Raw genomic sequence first — 14,077 nt, forward strand, 5'->3', positions numbered from 1 at the left:
CCTGGAGTTCCAGGCCAGCCAGGGCTGTGCTACCCGTGAGACCTTGTCTCAATAAATGGGGGACAAGTGGGATAGAGCTACAAAAATGCTTGAGTCCGTTTCTTGTGGCTATGACAAAATCCCTGAGGTAGTTCGCTTAAGAGGAAGAACAACTTATTTCCCGTTTCCTGGGTTTGGGTCCACGATCTCAGGCCCCCATTGCTTGCGGCAGCACCATCTGTTACAGGGCAGATGTGGAGCAGAGACAGGAAGGAGCCCGAGTCCCGGTATTCTCTGACTTTGCAGTAATATACCGCAGTTGGGAAGTAAGCTTTGTACACTTGGACCTTTGGGGAACATTCCAAATCCAAACTATAGCAGGGAGTGTTAATTTGTGTGGCAGAGAGTCACTTGGCAGGCAAGGTTACTGCTCTCCGCTGACTGGTGCTGCCTGCCATTCTGCCACTGTCTTGAGTTGTATGGCCAGTGTCCTGCCGTGCAACTTGGCCCTAGCACATGAAATTTTCAGTATCCTGTGAAGGACTTCTAGGGAATTGCAGGCATGCAGGTTAGCGGAAGAAGATGGATCAGGCTGTCATGGCTCCTTTCGGTCTGTCACACTTAGTGGCTAGAAGGGAACATGAACTTGCTGGCCACCTGCCTCTTTTTCTTAGAGCTTTAGGGAACAGGAGAGAGAGCGCCAGAGGAGTCTGTGGCAGCGCTCCCATGGCCAGGTATAGAGAACACAGGAGCTTTGTGCACACCCTGGGCAGAGCCTGCACGCGCCCTCTCAGGCCTGGCCTGAGGTGAGTCTTTTAACTGCTTTGAGCCTCAGTTTTCATGCCCAGGGCAGTGGCTTACAGCCAGAACACATGCTCACCTTTTACGGGGGGAGGGGCATGGTGGAGGTACTGAGGGTTGAACCCAGGGCCTCTCACAGGCTAGAGTGTTGTGTCACACAGACCGCAGATACGTTTCTCTGAATGCTTAGTCTCACCACCCCTCAGACGCTGTGATCTTCCTGTTTCATGTCATTTAAAAAAAGATGCAGGTGTCGCCCGCTCGATTGATTTCTTGACTGCTGCTGAGTGGAGACCGAAAGGCTGGAAAGGTGGCTTTAGACTTGGTGTCAGAGGACAGAATGTGTGGTATTGCGTGTGAAAGCCTGGTTGTGTGCTGTGGGCTGGGGGTACCTGAGTTGGCTTTTATTCTTATCAATTAGCAAAGCTTTGAGGCATGATTGGGTTTCCAGAGTGGGCATTCACCTCCTCCTCCCCTGCTTCTCCTCTCCCTGTCCCCCCTCCCAATTCAGTGTATTCTACCAGTTCATCCTCGTTAGCAGGCCTGGTACACTGGGCTGGCAGTCACCCAAAGCCCTCTTGGCCCTAGAAGAGGTTTTCCGAACCATTAAAAGCCTCAGGGATGTACGTCTTGGTTAAATGCACCGCAGTTGCAATTTCAGGCTAAGCAAACCTGTTTTTCTAGGCTCCTGGATCAATTGTCCTGCCTCTGACTTGTCCCTTGTTGACAGGCACATTGTGCTGTGCAGAATACAGGGAGAAGCTGTGCTGTGCAGTCCTTCGTATAAGGAGTGATTTCTCCAAGGAGGCAAAACCCAGACTGAGAATTCTTAGCAGAAATGATGGGATCAGGAGTGTTTTGGATTTCAGGGTTTTTTTTTTTAATATTTTCATATACATAATGAGATGTTGGTGATGGATTCCATGTCTGAAGATCATTTCCCATTCAAATGCACCCTATATGTGTAACCTGAAGGTAATTTTATGGATTTTTTTTTAAGATTACCTACATTTGCACTGGGGCACATCAGGTGTCCTTGGGTGTGGGATTGTCCACTTATCACATTGATACTCAGAAAGTTTTGTGTTTGGATCTGGGCGTGGTGGCATGAATCTGTAACCCCAGCGCTTGGGAGGCTGATCAAAGGGGATCAATACAAGCCTGTGCTGCGTAGACCTTGTTTGAGATTGTCAGCTTCTAGATGGTCATCCTGTTTGAGAATGCAGCTAGCTTTGTGTGCACAGGACAAGGAGTGACTGACGGCCTTTGTTCCACTCCGTGTGCTAGGGTCCTTCGAACTTGTGTCTGAACCAAAGATCACTTATTTGCTGTGTAACCCCAAGCAAACCTTAGTGCTGAGTACCCCCTAAAGGCCCACATGGAGGTCAGAAGAGACCTTGGTCTCCCTGGAACTGGAGTTGAAGATGGTTATGAGCCCTACTGTGTAAGTGCTGGGAATCGAACCTGGGTCTTCTGCAAGAGCAGCAAGGGCTCTTAACTACTAAGCCATCTCTCTAGCTCTTATCCCACCCCTATCTCTGCTTCCCCCACACTCCCCCCCCACCCCTCAGCTAGAGGCCAGTGCTTGTTTGTGCTTATGTTGTTGCCCCCCGCCCCCATTGGGGACTCTTGACACTTTCATTGTATTTTAAACCCTGCTGGATAAACAATGACATCAGAAATTGGTGGTGTGATCCCCAAACTTACTCTATGGTTCGATCTTCCTTCATGGTTTAAAAGCACTGCTTTGCCATGCAGTTGGAGAGGGATGCTTACGATTCGTCCTTTGAAGGAGCATAAGTTATTTATATTTAAAAATTCAGGTTATTTTGTATAGCTGCCTCATCAAACCCATGTTATAAGAATTTGCTAGGTATTGCCGGGCGATAGTGGTGCATGCTTTTAATCCCAGCACTTGGGAAGCAGAGGCAGGTAGGTCTCTGTGAGTTCAAGGCCAGCTTGGTCTACAGAGCAAGTTCCAGGACAGGCACCAAAGCCACACAGAGAAACCCTGTCTTAAAAAACGAAAATAAAAATAAATAATAAATAAATAATAAATAATAAATAAATAAATAAATGAGAAAAGAAAGAAAAAGACTTTTCTAGGTATGTGTTACATTCAGGATATTTTTCAGTTTTTTTTTTTTCATGGTGACTGTGAATTGAACCCAGGGTCTTGTGCATGCTGGGCAAGTGTTCTACCACGTAGCCACACATCCCCAGTCCAGTGTTTTTCAAATTCTAAATATGAGTTCCTGTAGAGGAAACAAACAAACCCCAAAACTGAAAACAAAAACCAACCAACCTCCCCACAAATGAAACAAAACAGAACAGAAAACCCATGGTTCCTGAAGTGGTGGAACAGCCAGGCAGTAGTGCAGGGGCAGGAAGGAAGGGCAGGTGAGCGCTGGCTGTGTGGGAAAGGTCTGGTATTGCCATGGCAGAGCCAGCTGGGTCGGAAGGCCAGTGGGAAGTGATGGGTGGTGTTTGAGCCATCTCTTAGAGCCGTCTCTTTTTCCTTTCTTTTACTGGGCAGGTTTATTTTATTTTATATTTATTTTGCTGGAGGCTAGGGCTTGTTTCTGCAGCACTGGGGATTGAATCCAGGGCTCACATATTAAGTAAATTCTTTACCACTGAGCTTCATTCCCAGCCTCAGCCAGTGTTTGTTACTTTTATTTGGTGTGTGCACGAGTGTGTTTGTGTGTGTGTTAGAATGTGTATACTCGCATGTGTATGTGAGTGTGAATGCATGTGTGTGTGTGGCAGCCAGAGGTTGGTGTTGAGTGTCTTTCTCAGTATATCTTGTATATTGAGGTAGGGTCTCACCTGAACCCAGAGCTCACTGATTGGCTAGTCTGTCTAGCCATCTTACTCCTGGGATCAAATCTCTCCACCAGAGAACTGGGGTTATAGACAGCCGCACATCTGCCTGGCGTTTACACGGGAGCTGGGGACCTGAACTCCTGTCTCCACACTTGCTCGAGTGTTTTGCCATTGAGTGATTTCCCTCACCCCCAGCAAGAACCTTTTTGTTTTTCTGTCTCTCGAGTGGAAGTAGTGCCAGCCGTACAGGAGAGTTGCATGAAAAGCGAATATAGTGGTTCTTTCTCCTAGGCCCTCTATTCGATCCCGTTTAGACTCTTCCCCTACATGGACAGAGTATATATTAAGATGTCCCTTGCTCCCTAAATGCTTCAGAACAGTCAAGTGTGTTTCAGTCCTGTTGAGCTGCGTTTCCCAGAATTAACTAGTTCCTGTCATTAAGCAATGCATGACTGTATTTCCTAAAACACAGGAATATTATCTCACCTACCACAATGCAATGATCAAAGTCAGGAAATGAGAGCGGATGGCCCTTAGTGGCCACTGGGGAATAGGTCCAAGAACTCTGCTGTTATGTAACTCCACGAGTGTTCAGAGTCCTTAGACTAGCATGGGGTTTCACACGTATGTAATCCTTCTGTGTACTCTGAGTCATCTCTGGCTTGCTTATGATGCCTGCTCCGTGTCAGCGCTGCGTGAACATCAGACTGCTGTTGGGGCTGTGGCGAGAACAATCGCCATGAGTCAGTACAGGTCAGTTCTCGGGAATGCTTTTGATTTGAAGTTGATGGAATCTGCAGGTGTGTCAGCTGCAGATTTGTAGGGCCAACTCCAGGGCCCAGGCTCGACCCAGTGTGCCCAATTGTCCTTTAGCTTGCTTTGTCCTAGGGTGACTTCTCACTTGTTTTTATGACCTTGACATTTTTTTGAAGCATTTTGTATAGCTTGAGATTTTTATTTGTTCATTTGGTCTTTAAGTTTTAAAATAACTTTTAAAATTACGTTTATTTATTTGGTGTGTGTGTGTGCATGTGTGCACATGCATGCGTGTATATGTGCATATGTGCATGAATGCTTGTGTGTGTGCCATACGTGCTTGTTGGGTTAGAGGATAACTTATGAGAGTTTATTCTCTTCTTCCTCCATGTGGGTACTGTATTGGACTTAGATCAACAGGCTTGGCAGCAAACTCCTCTACCCACTGAACCATCTTGCTGACCCTGTTTTTTTTTTCTTTTGTTTTGACAGAATCTTGCTGTGTTGTCTAACTCCCAAACCTCCTGCTTTAGCCTCCCGAGTGGTGGGATTACAGAAGTGAGCCAGCACAGGACAGCTACAGTTTGAGTGCTGCTGTTTCCGTTCAGTGTGTGATAGCAGGGGGCCTTTGTCTCACTTTGTCCCGCCCCTGGTGCTGTTAATGTTGGTCCCTTGCTTGACTCAGGAACTTTCATGTCTCGCCACTGTAAAGTTGAATTTCTTCACTGGGAGACTCTTGGCAAGGTCTTTCCATAATGTAGCCAAGCGGTGGTCATTTTTTTTCTTTAAAAACTGAAATCAAGCATTCTTGCTATGTTGAGCTATAAAATAGAGAAAGGAGCATGCAGTTGTGCAGGGGCAGTCGTGGGTGCATTTTGTTCTCTGCTGGTCTTTTCTGAGCGTCATTTTGTTTGCTTGTAGCTGTGGTCATGCCACGAGTGTTTCATTTATTTTATTTATTTTAACTTAACCTCTAGGCAAATGATTTTGCTTTGTCCCTTCATTCCTCTGTACCACTGTGTGCAGCCATTTCCCTGCTGTCGGTTGTTTGGGTTGTTTGCACGGATTTGATTCTGGTTGTTGGGGCTGTGTGAGTCATGTCTGTGCCAGAAAGCTCGCTCATCCCCTCAGTACAGTACAGTTCCTCAGAAGTGGATCCCCCGAGTCAAAGGGCACAAGCACTTTCAAGAGACCCGCTACCTCATGCCAAGCAGCTTGCCAGAAAAATTGGATGTGTCAGGTTCCCGCCAGCCCTGGAACGGTTAGGTTCTATATTTTAAGGCTGGGCTAATGGTGTCCCAGTCTTTGTCTCTCTCTTTCAACTGTGGCCCACCAGCGAAGGGTTGTGTGATTAATATCCTGTGTTGTGAGTTATGAAAGCAGGGTACTTATTTCCAAAAATAAATCACAGTGCCAGGGAGTGCATTACTTTTCTCAGGCAGCACAGCATTCAGCATCAGTCTAAGCTCTGATGTCACATGTCTCAGGAAGATGCTTCAGAACGAGGGGCGACTTAAGATCACGGGTGAAGACTTGGGGTGTTTAACCTGGGGTCTCTAGAGGTAATGGTGGGCTTCAGTGTGTAACGGCTGTAGCTAACCTGGGAGGGGAAGAGCTTAAACCTCCCATGATTGGCGTTGTTCAGGGTGACACAGGCAGGCCAGGGGACATGGACTTCCCGGAAGGTGTTCGTGTGGTGAGATCCCATAGTCGTCTTCTGTCTCACCCATCTTGTCCGGACCCTTGTAAGGGATGATCTGGCCTCCCAAAGAGTAAAGGGCCAGAGAGGGGAACTGGAGAGGTCCCAGCTGGTGGATACTTTTGAAGGGTGCTGACCTGATCAGAAACACCAAGAAGGTGCCAGTGGTCAGGAGAGGCACAGAACGTACATCCCTCCACAGTCCCTCTCCCGCCTTCCTAAGCTGCCCATCTGAAGTGGGGTGCAAGGTCTGGTATTTCAGGTGCCTTCTTGTTGAAGCCGCTGTTTAATTGGGTGCTCAGTCCTATGCGTGTGTATACCAGAAAGTCTAGGTTGGTCGGACCTCAAGACCATTTATTCCGCTTATGTTGAAATCTAGAGAGGGATAGCCCTCCGTTGTGTGAGAGAACCTTCTCAGCATGGCTATTAGAGCTAGAGCCACCTTATATAACTGCAGCTCGCTGATTTAAGAAGACTCCTTCCAAGGCAGGCATAGTGGCGCGTGAGTTCGAGGCTGGCCTGAGCTTGATCTATGTAGAGAGACGCTGTCTCAAAACAAACATCTCCTGTTTAGATTCCTGCTAAGGATTGTCCTTAATAGTTACCACATAACTTATGCTTACATCCCACAGTCTGGGGTTTAACCAGATGGTCCCATTTGGTGCCAGGGAGTCTTTGAGACAAGGCTTTCATTGCAGTGACCAGCACAAGGAAGACAGCCACTTCTTCAGAAGGCAATCTTGCCTCTAGGTAGTCACAATATTAGGTGTATCTAATGCTGCCATTGGGAAGAACTTTGGAAAAAGCTTTTGCCCCTTCCATTTGCAGAGATAGAAGCAGACTTTGAAGAGAGGTGACCTCTGTACCCATGGTCACTCAGCCAGTAACTGACAAGGTCGGTACCAGCTTGACTTTGTGACTCCTGCTGCTCCCAGATCTGGGGCCCTGAGTTCTCAGCTAGCCCGTTCCTCCGACATCCAGTTGAGACCCTTGTCTGTTTTTACCCCTCAGTCCCTTTACCACCGGGTTCCTCGGTGTCTAGACTTCCAGATTCTGACATTTCAAAGCTATTTTGAGCAAAATGTGGGTTAAACTAAATTAAGCTGCTTTCTTCACGGCTCCCAACACAAGAAGGGAATCTTCACTCAGGTGACAGAGGAAAAAGGCTTGTGTCCCACCTCCATCCTTCCTCCTAAATGTTAAACTTCGGTCCCCAGATCTTCCTTCTTCTGCAAGCCACTTTTACGTAATAGACTGGCTCTGGCTCTGGGACTTGCAGAGGATAGTGAGCCTGCAATGACAGCCGCCACCAGCTGCAGGGAATGGGGAGGATGCTGGCGTGTGCCCTGGAGACAGTATTGTTTTTTTAAGGTGGTGGAGGGGGTGTGATGGGACAAGGACTCTTGTCCCTGGTTATTTTCCATCTGTGTAGCATGGTGGCACTGCCGGATGGGTCAATGGAGTGAAAGGGGTTTTGTGTGTGTTGTGGGCAGGTGGGAGTGGACACCAGGAAGGGCAAAGTGGAAAGGGAGGTTTGGCATCTCACATACAGGTCCTGCTGGGAACAAATCAAGGGTGAACACCTCATGTAGAATGTCTCTACCCTTGGTCCCAAGAGCCCTGGTCAGTCCCGTGATCCCCTGGACTTGAAGGAAGCAGAGTGTCAGACCAAACTCCTGCTCAGCCATCCTGGCCATTAGTTCTGTTGCTTGGAAGTGGCTTCTTTTCTCTGTGACTGGTTAGGCCAGGATCCCGAGGGCTGAAAGGGGCCGGCCCACTCAGGGCAGGTGTAATGAGCAAGGTGAAGCCCTTGGCCGTGCTGCTTGTCCTTGGTCATTTAACTGTTGGTCCTCCTCCCTCATCTTTGGAAGGACACAAGTACCCACCTGCTGGGTTTACCCTGTCGGTAAACTAGTCACCACACACACTAACCTGGCAGGGTTCTAAACGTGCTGTGTGACCTTTGCAGTAGGTCATTGTGCAGATGGCAAAAGACGCCAGGTTTTCTGGTGCTGAATGTGCGTACATGTGCATGCCTTCCTGCCTGGACCTGCGACTCTGCCTGATTGCAGACGAGGCCTCCGGGAGGAAGAGGTGGTCCCCGGTGTCTGTTGTCCTTGCTCATTAATAGTACTCAGAGGCAATTAGCAGTTGTTACGCGCTTCCGTCTGCCAAGTATCTCATTAGGTTCATGTCCCCCTCCTCCCTCATTTAATCTCGAGCCAAGACACCAGGTGAGCATGGATATTATCCTCTCAACTTCTGGGTCAAGAGATGACACGCAGCGGTCTAGTAACAAGCCTGGGGTCTTGTAAATGGTGGCAGCTGGATTCGTGCCATGTCTGTCTGACCCCAGAGTCACTGCTCTTTCCAGGGTGTCTGAAAGTGGCAGAGGGAGGGGGATGGAGGACAAGCCCAGGAACGGATGGACTGTGTGGTGGGAGAGATAAGCAGCCGTGTAGATGGGAGAGCCACTCAGAGATGGAGCAGATGGAGAAGGGATTTGGTCTCTTGCAGTTGACCCAGCTATGCTAGGATGAGGTTTCAGAGGGCCCTGAAGAAAGCCTTGCATCCCGGTGAAGGGGATTGGTGGTGGTAGAAGGGGACCCTCCATTGGGATAGGGTGTTTCTCTGGTGGGATGGAGTGATACTTTTCTGGTACAAGAAGAATCTGGCAGTGGAGGGGAGGCTCCTCTGTAGTAGTAAAGAGAAACATTGATCTCTACCAGGAAATCCTTTGGGGTCTCAGCCCAATAGGAGATGGGCAGAGTGAGTGGTGAGTACTGTTCGAGAATGCTTGACTGCCAGTGTGAAGGCCCACCAAGCAGAGGAGCTATGTCAAGGCTGGCCGGGGGCACTCCAGTGCCACCTTTTCCTCCCTAGGGCAGAGCAGAGGACCTGGTAATCTGTGGGCCATTAATGCTGTGATTGTTGCTGTAGATACTGTTGTCAGGCTTGCTTGTGGGTTGGGACTGGTCTGCTGTTCGCTCTGGGCAAGGCAATGCAGACTCACTTCAGCTTCCAGTCAAGGAAAGGAAGGAGCCTGCTGGAAACGTTAATGGAGGGAGCAGAGGAGAAAATGGAATGTTCAGTGACTCACGGGGTAGGGAGGGGGCTTTCCTCCTGGCTGCCTCTATGGGTGCCTGTGAGGGACTCACACAGGCCTTTTATCCCTTTCTCCTTAGTCGGCTTAGCTATGGCCACACTGTTGTCTGGCCATCTGATTGGGTTTCCTATCTCTGTCAGGCTCTCAAATCCCACCTCTTGGCGAAGTCCACGTCTTCTGTGCTCACAGACCCCTGAAGGCTCCCTGCCTGCTGTGGGGACTCTCTAACCTGTTTGCTGGCTCTTGTTACCCAGCTCCTGCCCTGGGTGTAACTGCTCAGAACCCTGGTTTGCAGTCTTCCCCCCCCACCACCACAATGCTCCCAGATGTCGCCGGCAGCCTTTCCCTACATAGCCTGGTCTGCTTGTCTGTCTCACCCGGGGGCTGCTCTTATAATTTTGCCTTCTTCCTTGGCTGGGCTCTTCCTTGTCCCTTCTCTGGCTCCAGATCTTGGAAACTTCAGTTGCTTCACAGCTCATCCTCTAGTTTGGAGGACATGTGTTGTTCATGGGTGCTTTTTCACATGTCTGTTGGCTACAACCCCAGAAATCCTAGCCCACTGCCATCTTCTTCAGTCCAAGAAAGAAGCTGCCTTCTACTGCTGGTCCATCTCCTGTGTTGGGCTGCATTCCATCCTTGGAGGTGGAGCATCCCGTTTAGACTTTTCTTCCCACTTGCTATGAAGTCGTTGGAGGTGGTTGCATGGACCTTTTCCTCTTACCTGGTCAGTCACCCAGCTGCTCACCCTATCCTGCCAATCCTAAGGTTCCAGGTAGATGAGTAAATTGTGTATCCTGACACTCCTCATGACCACTGTCAAGTTCTAGGCCTGCAGGGAACCAACTGCCATCATCAGTCCCATTCTGGAAACCCACTGTGCTGGGGTCTCCCTGGATTTCATGGCCCTTTCTAGGCCTCTTATCTCTTAAAGCCACCAAGGACTCACTTTGTGACGCGCTCTCTGAGGGTTGGTTATCTGGTATCTGTAGGCTGTCTTGATTATTAAGCTTTCCAAAGAGCAGTTAGGGCATCTTGCTCTCCAAAGCTCTTAATCATAAGTAGGGGTGAGGACCCAGTAAGACTGGGCAAGACAGACCCTTCACAGAGACTTCTGTGTAGCCTTATGTAAGGGAGACCTGGTGCCAGCCCTAGCTTCTCTTTGTGTGATGGATTTTGGGCAAAGTCAATTTGTTCAGGGTATTTCCAGAAAAGATTATTGCTACTGTGTCAGTAAACATTGGGCCATAGGCTTTAGTGGGTGGCTGGAAAGTGGTGTGTTTATTGTCAGGTGGTCCTTGGCTGCATGACCTAAGGGACTGTCTGGATTTATATAAAGGAAGCCAGAGTTTGTAGGCGATTCAGATTCCTATGGTTTCAATGATGGGCACTGTGTCCCCGAGGCTAGTAGCACTTCGGCTGCCTGGCAGGTGCCTGCCAGCCCAGAGTGATTGATCTGGGGGTGAGGGTCCCTGACCAGGGCAGTTTCCTGACTATTCTGAGGGTACCAAGTCACTGTTTCTCCAACACACTGTCTGGTTGTTTCCTCATTTGTTGTTGTGTGCACTGAGCCATGGACTTGTAGTGTTCAGGGCATAAGCCCCTGTGGAGCAGTGGGGTGATGCACAGCAGTCAGCCGTGAAGGGACTGTTCCTGTGAGCTTTGAAGATGGTCTGTACAGATCACTGGGTCCTCAGGCTGTCAAGGAACCTGACTCTGGGGAGAAGGAACCCCGATTCTGATGGCAGATTCCATTGGAAATTGCTAGGGTATGGGCATGCTTCTTTCTTTCCTCTGTTGAGCTGGCCATGGGTGTTAGGCGTTATGTTAGCGAATGCTCTTTAGGGTGTCATATGATTTGTGAAGTGTATTCGAGAAGTTATCCCATGTGTCAGAGCTGTGCCACCAGGGAAGCATTCGTTATTACCCCCGTGGCACAAGTGAGTCACAGAGCCTCTGAAAGGGTGAGTGCTGTTACTGGGCACCTTAGCTTTGAGGGGCAAAGCATAGACACAGCTCAAGACATTGGGCTATGAAGAGGAGGTGGCATGACTGGCATGGGACACATCAGAAATATAGATGACTTGTTTGTATGTTCCTGGAAGATATTCACACTCCTCTCTGGTTGGAAAAGGACAGCACATGGGCTCCAGTTGCCTCTGCACCCATGGTTTTGCTCCAGGACCTCCATCCTTGTTGCTGGTTGCTTTGATGCTTGTCGTTATCAGTGTTCAGGAAAAATTAAATGTTTTCCTTTATACAAGTTGCTCTGAAGAGACACCATGACTACAACAAACTTGTATAAAGGAAAACCTTAAATTGGGGCTGACTTCCAGTTCATAGGTTTAGTCCATTGTCATGGCAGGAGGCATGGTGGCAGGCAGGCAGACATGGTGCTAGAGAGGTAGCTGAGCGTTCTACACCCAATCCGCAAGCAACAGGAAGAGAATGAGACACTGCATCTGATTTGAACTTCTGACACCTTAAAGTTTGCCCCCAGTGACACACTTCCTTCAGCAAGGCCACCCCTACTCCAACAAGACCATATCTCCTATTCCCTGTCAAGTAGTGTCATCCCCTAATGACCAAGCATTTAAACATATAAGTCTATGGGGGCTATCCCTTTGCAAACCACCACACCTGCTGATGGGGGCCTGGGCCCACTCCTCACTATCACCATGAAAACTCCCTTTGCATCTCTCTGGTTCTGGGACCTTAGTTTCTTAGGTTTTGTGACACTCATCCTTCCTTCCTTCCTTCCTTCCTTCCTTCCTTCCTTCCTTCCTTCTTTTTTTTTTTTTTTTTGTCTTGGAAGAGCATGAGTTCCCATGACTTTCTGAGAAAGAGTGTATTGGTGGTACACTTCACACACCTGAGATATCTTCAGCTGGTGTGAATAATTCTTTCTGATTGACAGGTCGTGTGGCTGGGTGCACAGTGATGCACTTCTGAGAATTCTGGAGGCAGTGCTCTCCCATCTATGCAGGGAGCAGTCACTTGCCTCTGGTCTGTCATGGGTGGAGCTGCTAACTATGTAGTTGGACTTCCTTGTCGAACTTTCTTTGGACTGCCAGCCCCCAAATAATGATATGGAGATTTATTATTAGTTATGACAGCTTGGCCTTTAGCTTAGGCTTGTTTCCAACAGACTCTTATAGCTTAAATCAACCTGTTTCTATTAATCTATGTTCTGCCATGTGGCTCTTAACCTCTCCTCCACTCTGTACGTCCAACTTCCTCCATATGTCTCTGGTATCTCCCTCTCCTCTTCCCAGAGTTCCTGTCTCTGCCTGGAAGTCCCGCCTATTCTCTCCTGACTAGCCATTGGACATTCAGCTTTTTATTAAACCAATCACAGCAATCCATGTTCACACAGTGTACAAATATCCCACAACAAGCAGGCTTTTGCCTCTGGTCTATCATGGGTGGGGCTGCTGTTTGTAGGTTCTCCTTTTGTCAGTGTTATTCAGGAAGTATTCAGTTCCTATAAACAGGCCTGGGGATCTGTTTGGCAATTCCTCCTTTCTCCTGTTTTCCCACTCTACTTTCAGTCCTCTCTTCATCTTGCCCACAGAGGCACCTGGCTCCTCAAGTTCCCTGGAGCTTGAGGATACTTGGTTTGTCTCTATTGGCCAGGTCTCTGTTTGGCTGAATGAGAAAGCCTTCACCTTGTGCCCATTCTTTCCATCCTGGATATGAGAGAGCATGCTTCCCTGGGTTTTCTAGGATGGATGGGGTGTGCCCTTGCATGCAAACATTGGTCTCTCAAAGAGTTCTTGTTGATGGGCGACACTATATTGTGTATGTATATATTCCAGATACCCTCATCAGCATACATGGAGGGCATGGGTGAGGTGGGGGCTGCAGTGGGCCAAGTGGGTTCTCTGGAGGTAAAGAGGCAGGTGTGGTGCTCTGGGAGGGGCTTGGCTCCATTCTCCAGCAAGAACATGTGTTTGGGATGGATCATCTGTGGGCACCGTGAATGGGCCAGAATCTGGACTCATGGGTCCTGGTTGTTTGGTTTCTAGGTTGTCCTGCCAGCCTGGCTGTCCTCCACAAAGGTCTCTTCGCTCATTGAGAGAATCTCCGACCCTAAGGACTTGAAGAAACTTCTCAGGACCCGCAATAATGTGCTGGTGCTTTACTCAAAATCTGGTGAGTGACCCTTCCAGACCTTGGGGATCACCTATCATGGGGAGATGGGATAGTGGGGGAGAGGACCAGAGGGACATTAGTATTCTAACGTCCTTTGGAGGCTACCTAGGGCACTTGGTTACTTTTGCAATCTGGGGGTCATTTCAGTTCCTTTTTCTGAGCTTCCTGGGAGAAGAAGGCTCTGGGACCCTTACCTAGCCCAGTAGAGGACCATATGAGTCCTGGATGAACACCTTGACTCTCCGCCAGGCACAAGTCCAGCCCTGCTAGGGAAGGCTTCATGGGAGCTGTTGATTAACTACCAGGCTGGCCTATTGCCAGCTGAACTGGCCCCAGGCCTGTGGACATTTACCTGCGCCAGTAGTCCTGGTCTTGCCTGACTCCCGGTGTTCGTCTGTGGGGTGAGATACAAAACTGACTTTGGACTGGATGCCTAAGTTCAGGTCCAGAAACTTCTGTGGGCGGGAGCAGCCACCTGCCCCTCCTCTGACCTTGGGCTGGTAAGGGTTTGCTTGGCTCTTGGAAGTGACTTTGGGGAAGGGCAAGTGACTGGCTGTCGATGTGGTTCCAGCAGAGTTAAGTGTTTTTGCTGCTCCTGAGGATGCCAAGTTTTCTGTGTCCTGGAGGAACAGCAGCCAGTGGCTAGGCCAGTTCTGGGCACAGATCCCCTTGGCAGCTCATCTTCTACACTCATTGGCACTCTGGGCTGATGGATGATTTGGCCGTGTGTCCCTCTTGAAGTCTGTGCCCTCTGAGCA

At 49.0% G+C, this 14,077-nt stretch overlaps 1 protein-coding gene across 3 annotated transcripts in view; it reads left to right on the forward strand.

Moving 5' to 3' along the window:
• Positions 1-14,077, forward strand: part of Pdia5 (protein disulfide isomerase family A member 5) — an 89,128-nt gene that overhangs the window by 9,152 nt on the left and 65,899 nt on the right. The window contains exons 1-2 of one of the 3 annotated variants that reach the window (XM_038344976.2): positions 4,256-4,359; positions 13,193-13,319. Coding sequence is in view for 2 of the 3 variants with exons in the window: in XM_038344975.2 (XP_038200903.1) it covers positions 6,930-6,956; positions 13,193-13,319 (154 nt within the window). In the remaining variant the exon portion in view is untranslated. Of the gene's footprint in view, positions 1-4,255; positions 4,360-6,914; positions 6,957-13,192; positions 13,320-14,077 lie in introns of those variants that run through there. The other 2 variants (XM_038344975.2, XM_038344974.2) reach the window with 2 other exon arrangements.

The sequence above is a fragment of the Arvicola amphibius genome, chromosome 10, assembly GCF_903992535.2.
Source record: "Arvicola amphibius chromosome 10, mArvAmp1.2, whole genome shotgun sequence".
Classification (NCBI taxonomy): domain Eukaryota; kingdom Metazoa; phylum Chordata; class Mammalia; order Rodentia; family Cricetidae; genus Arvicola; species Arvicola amphibius.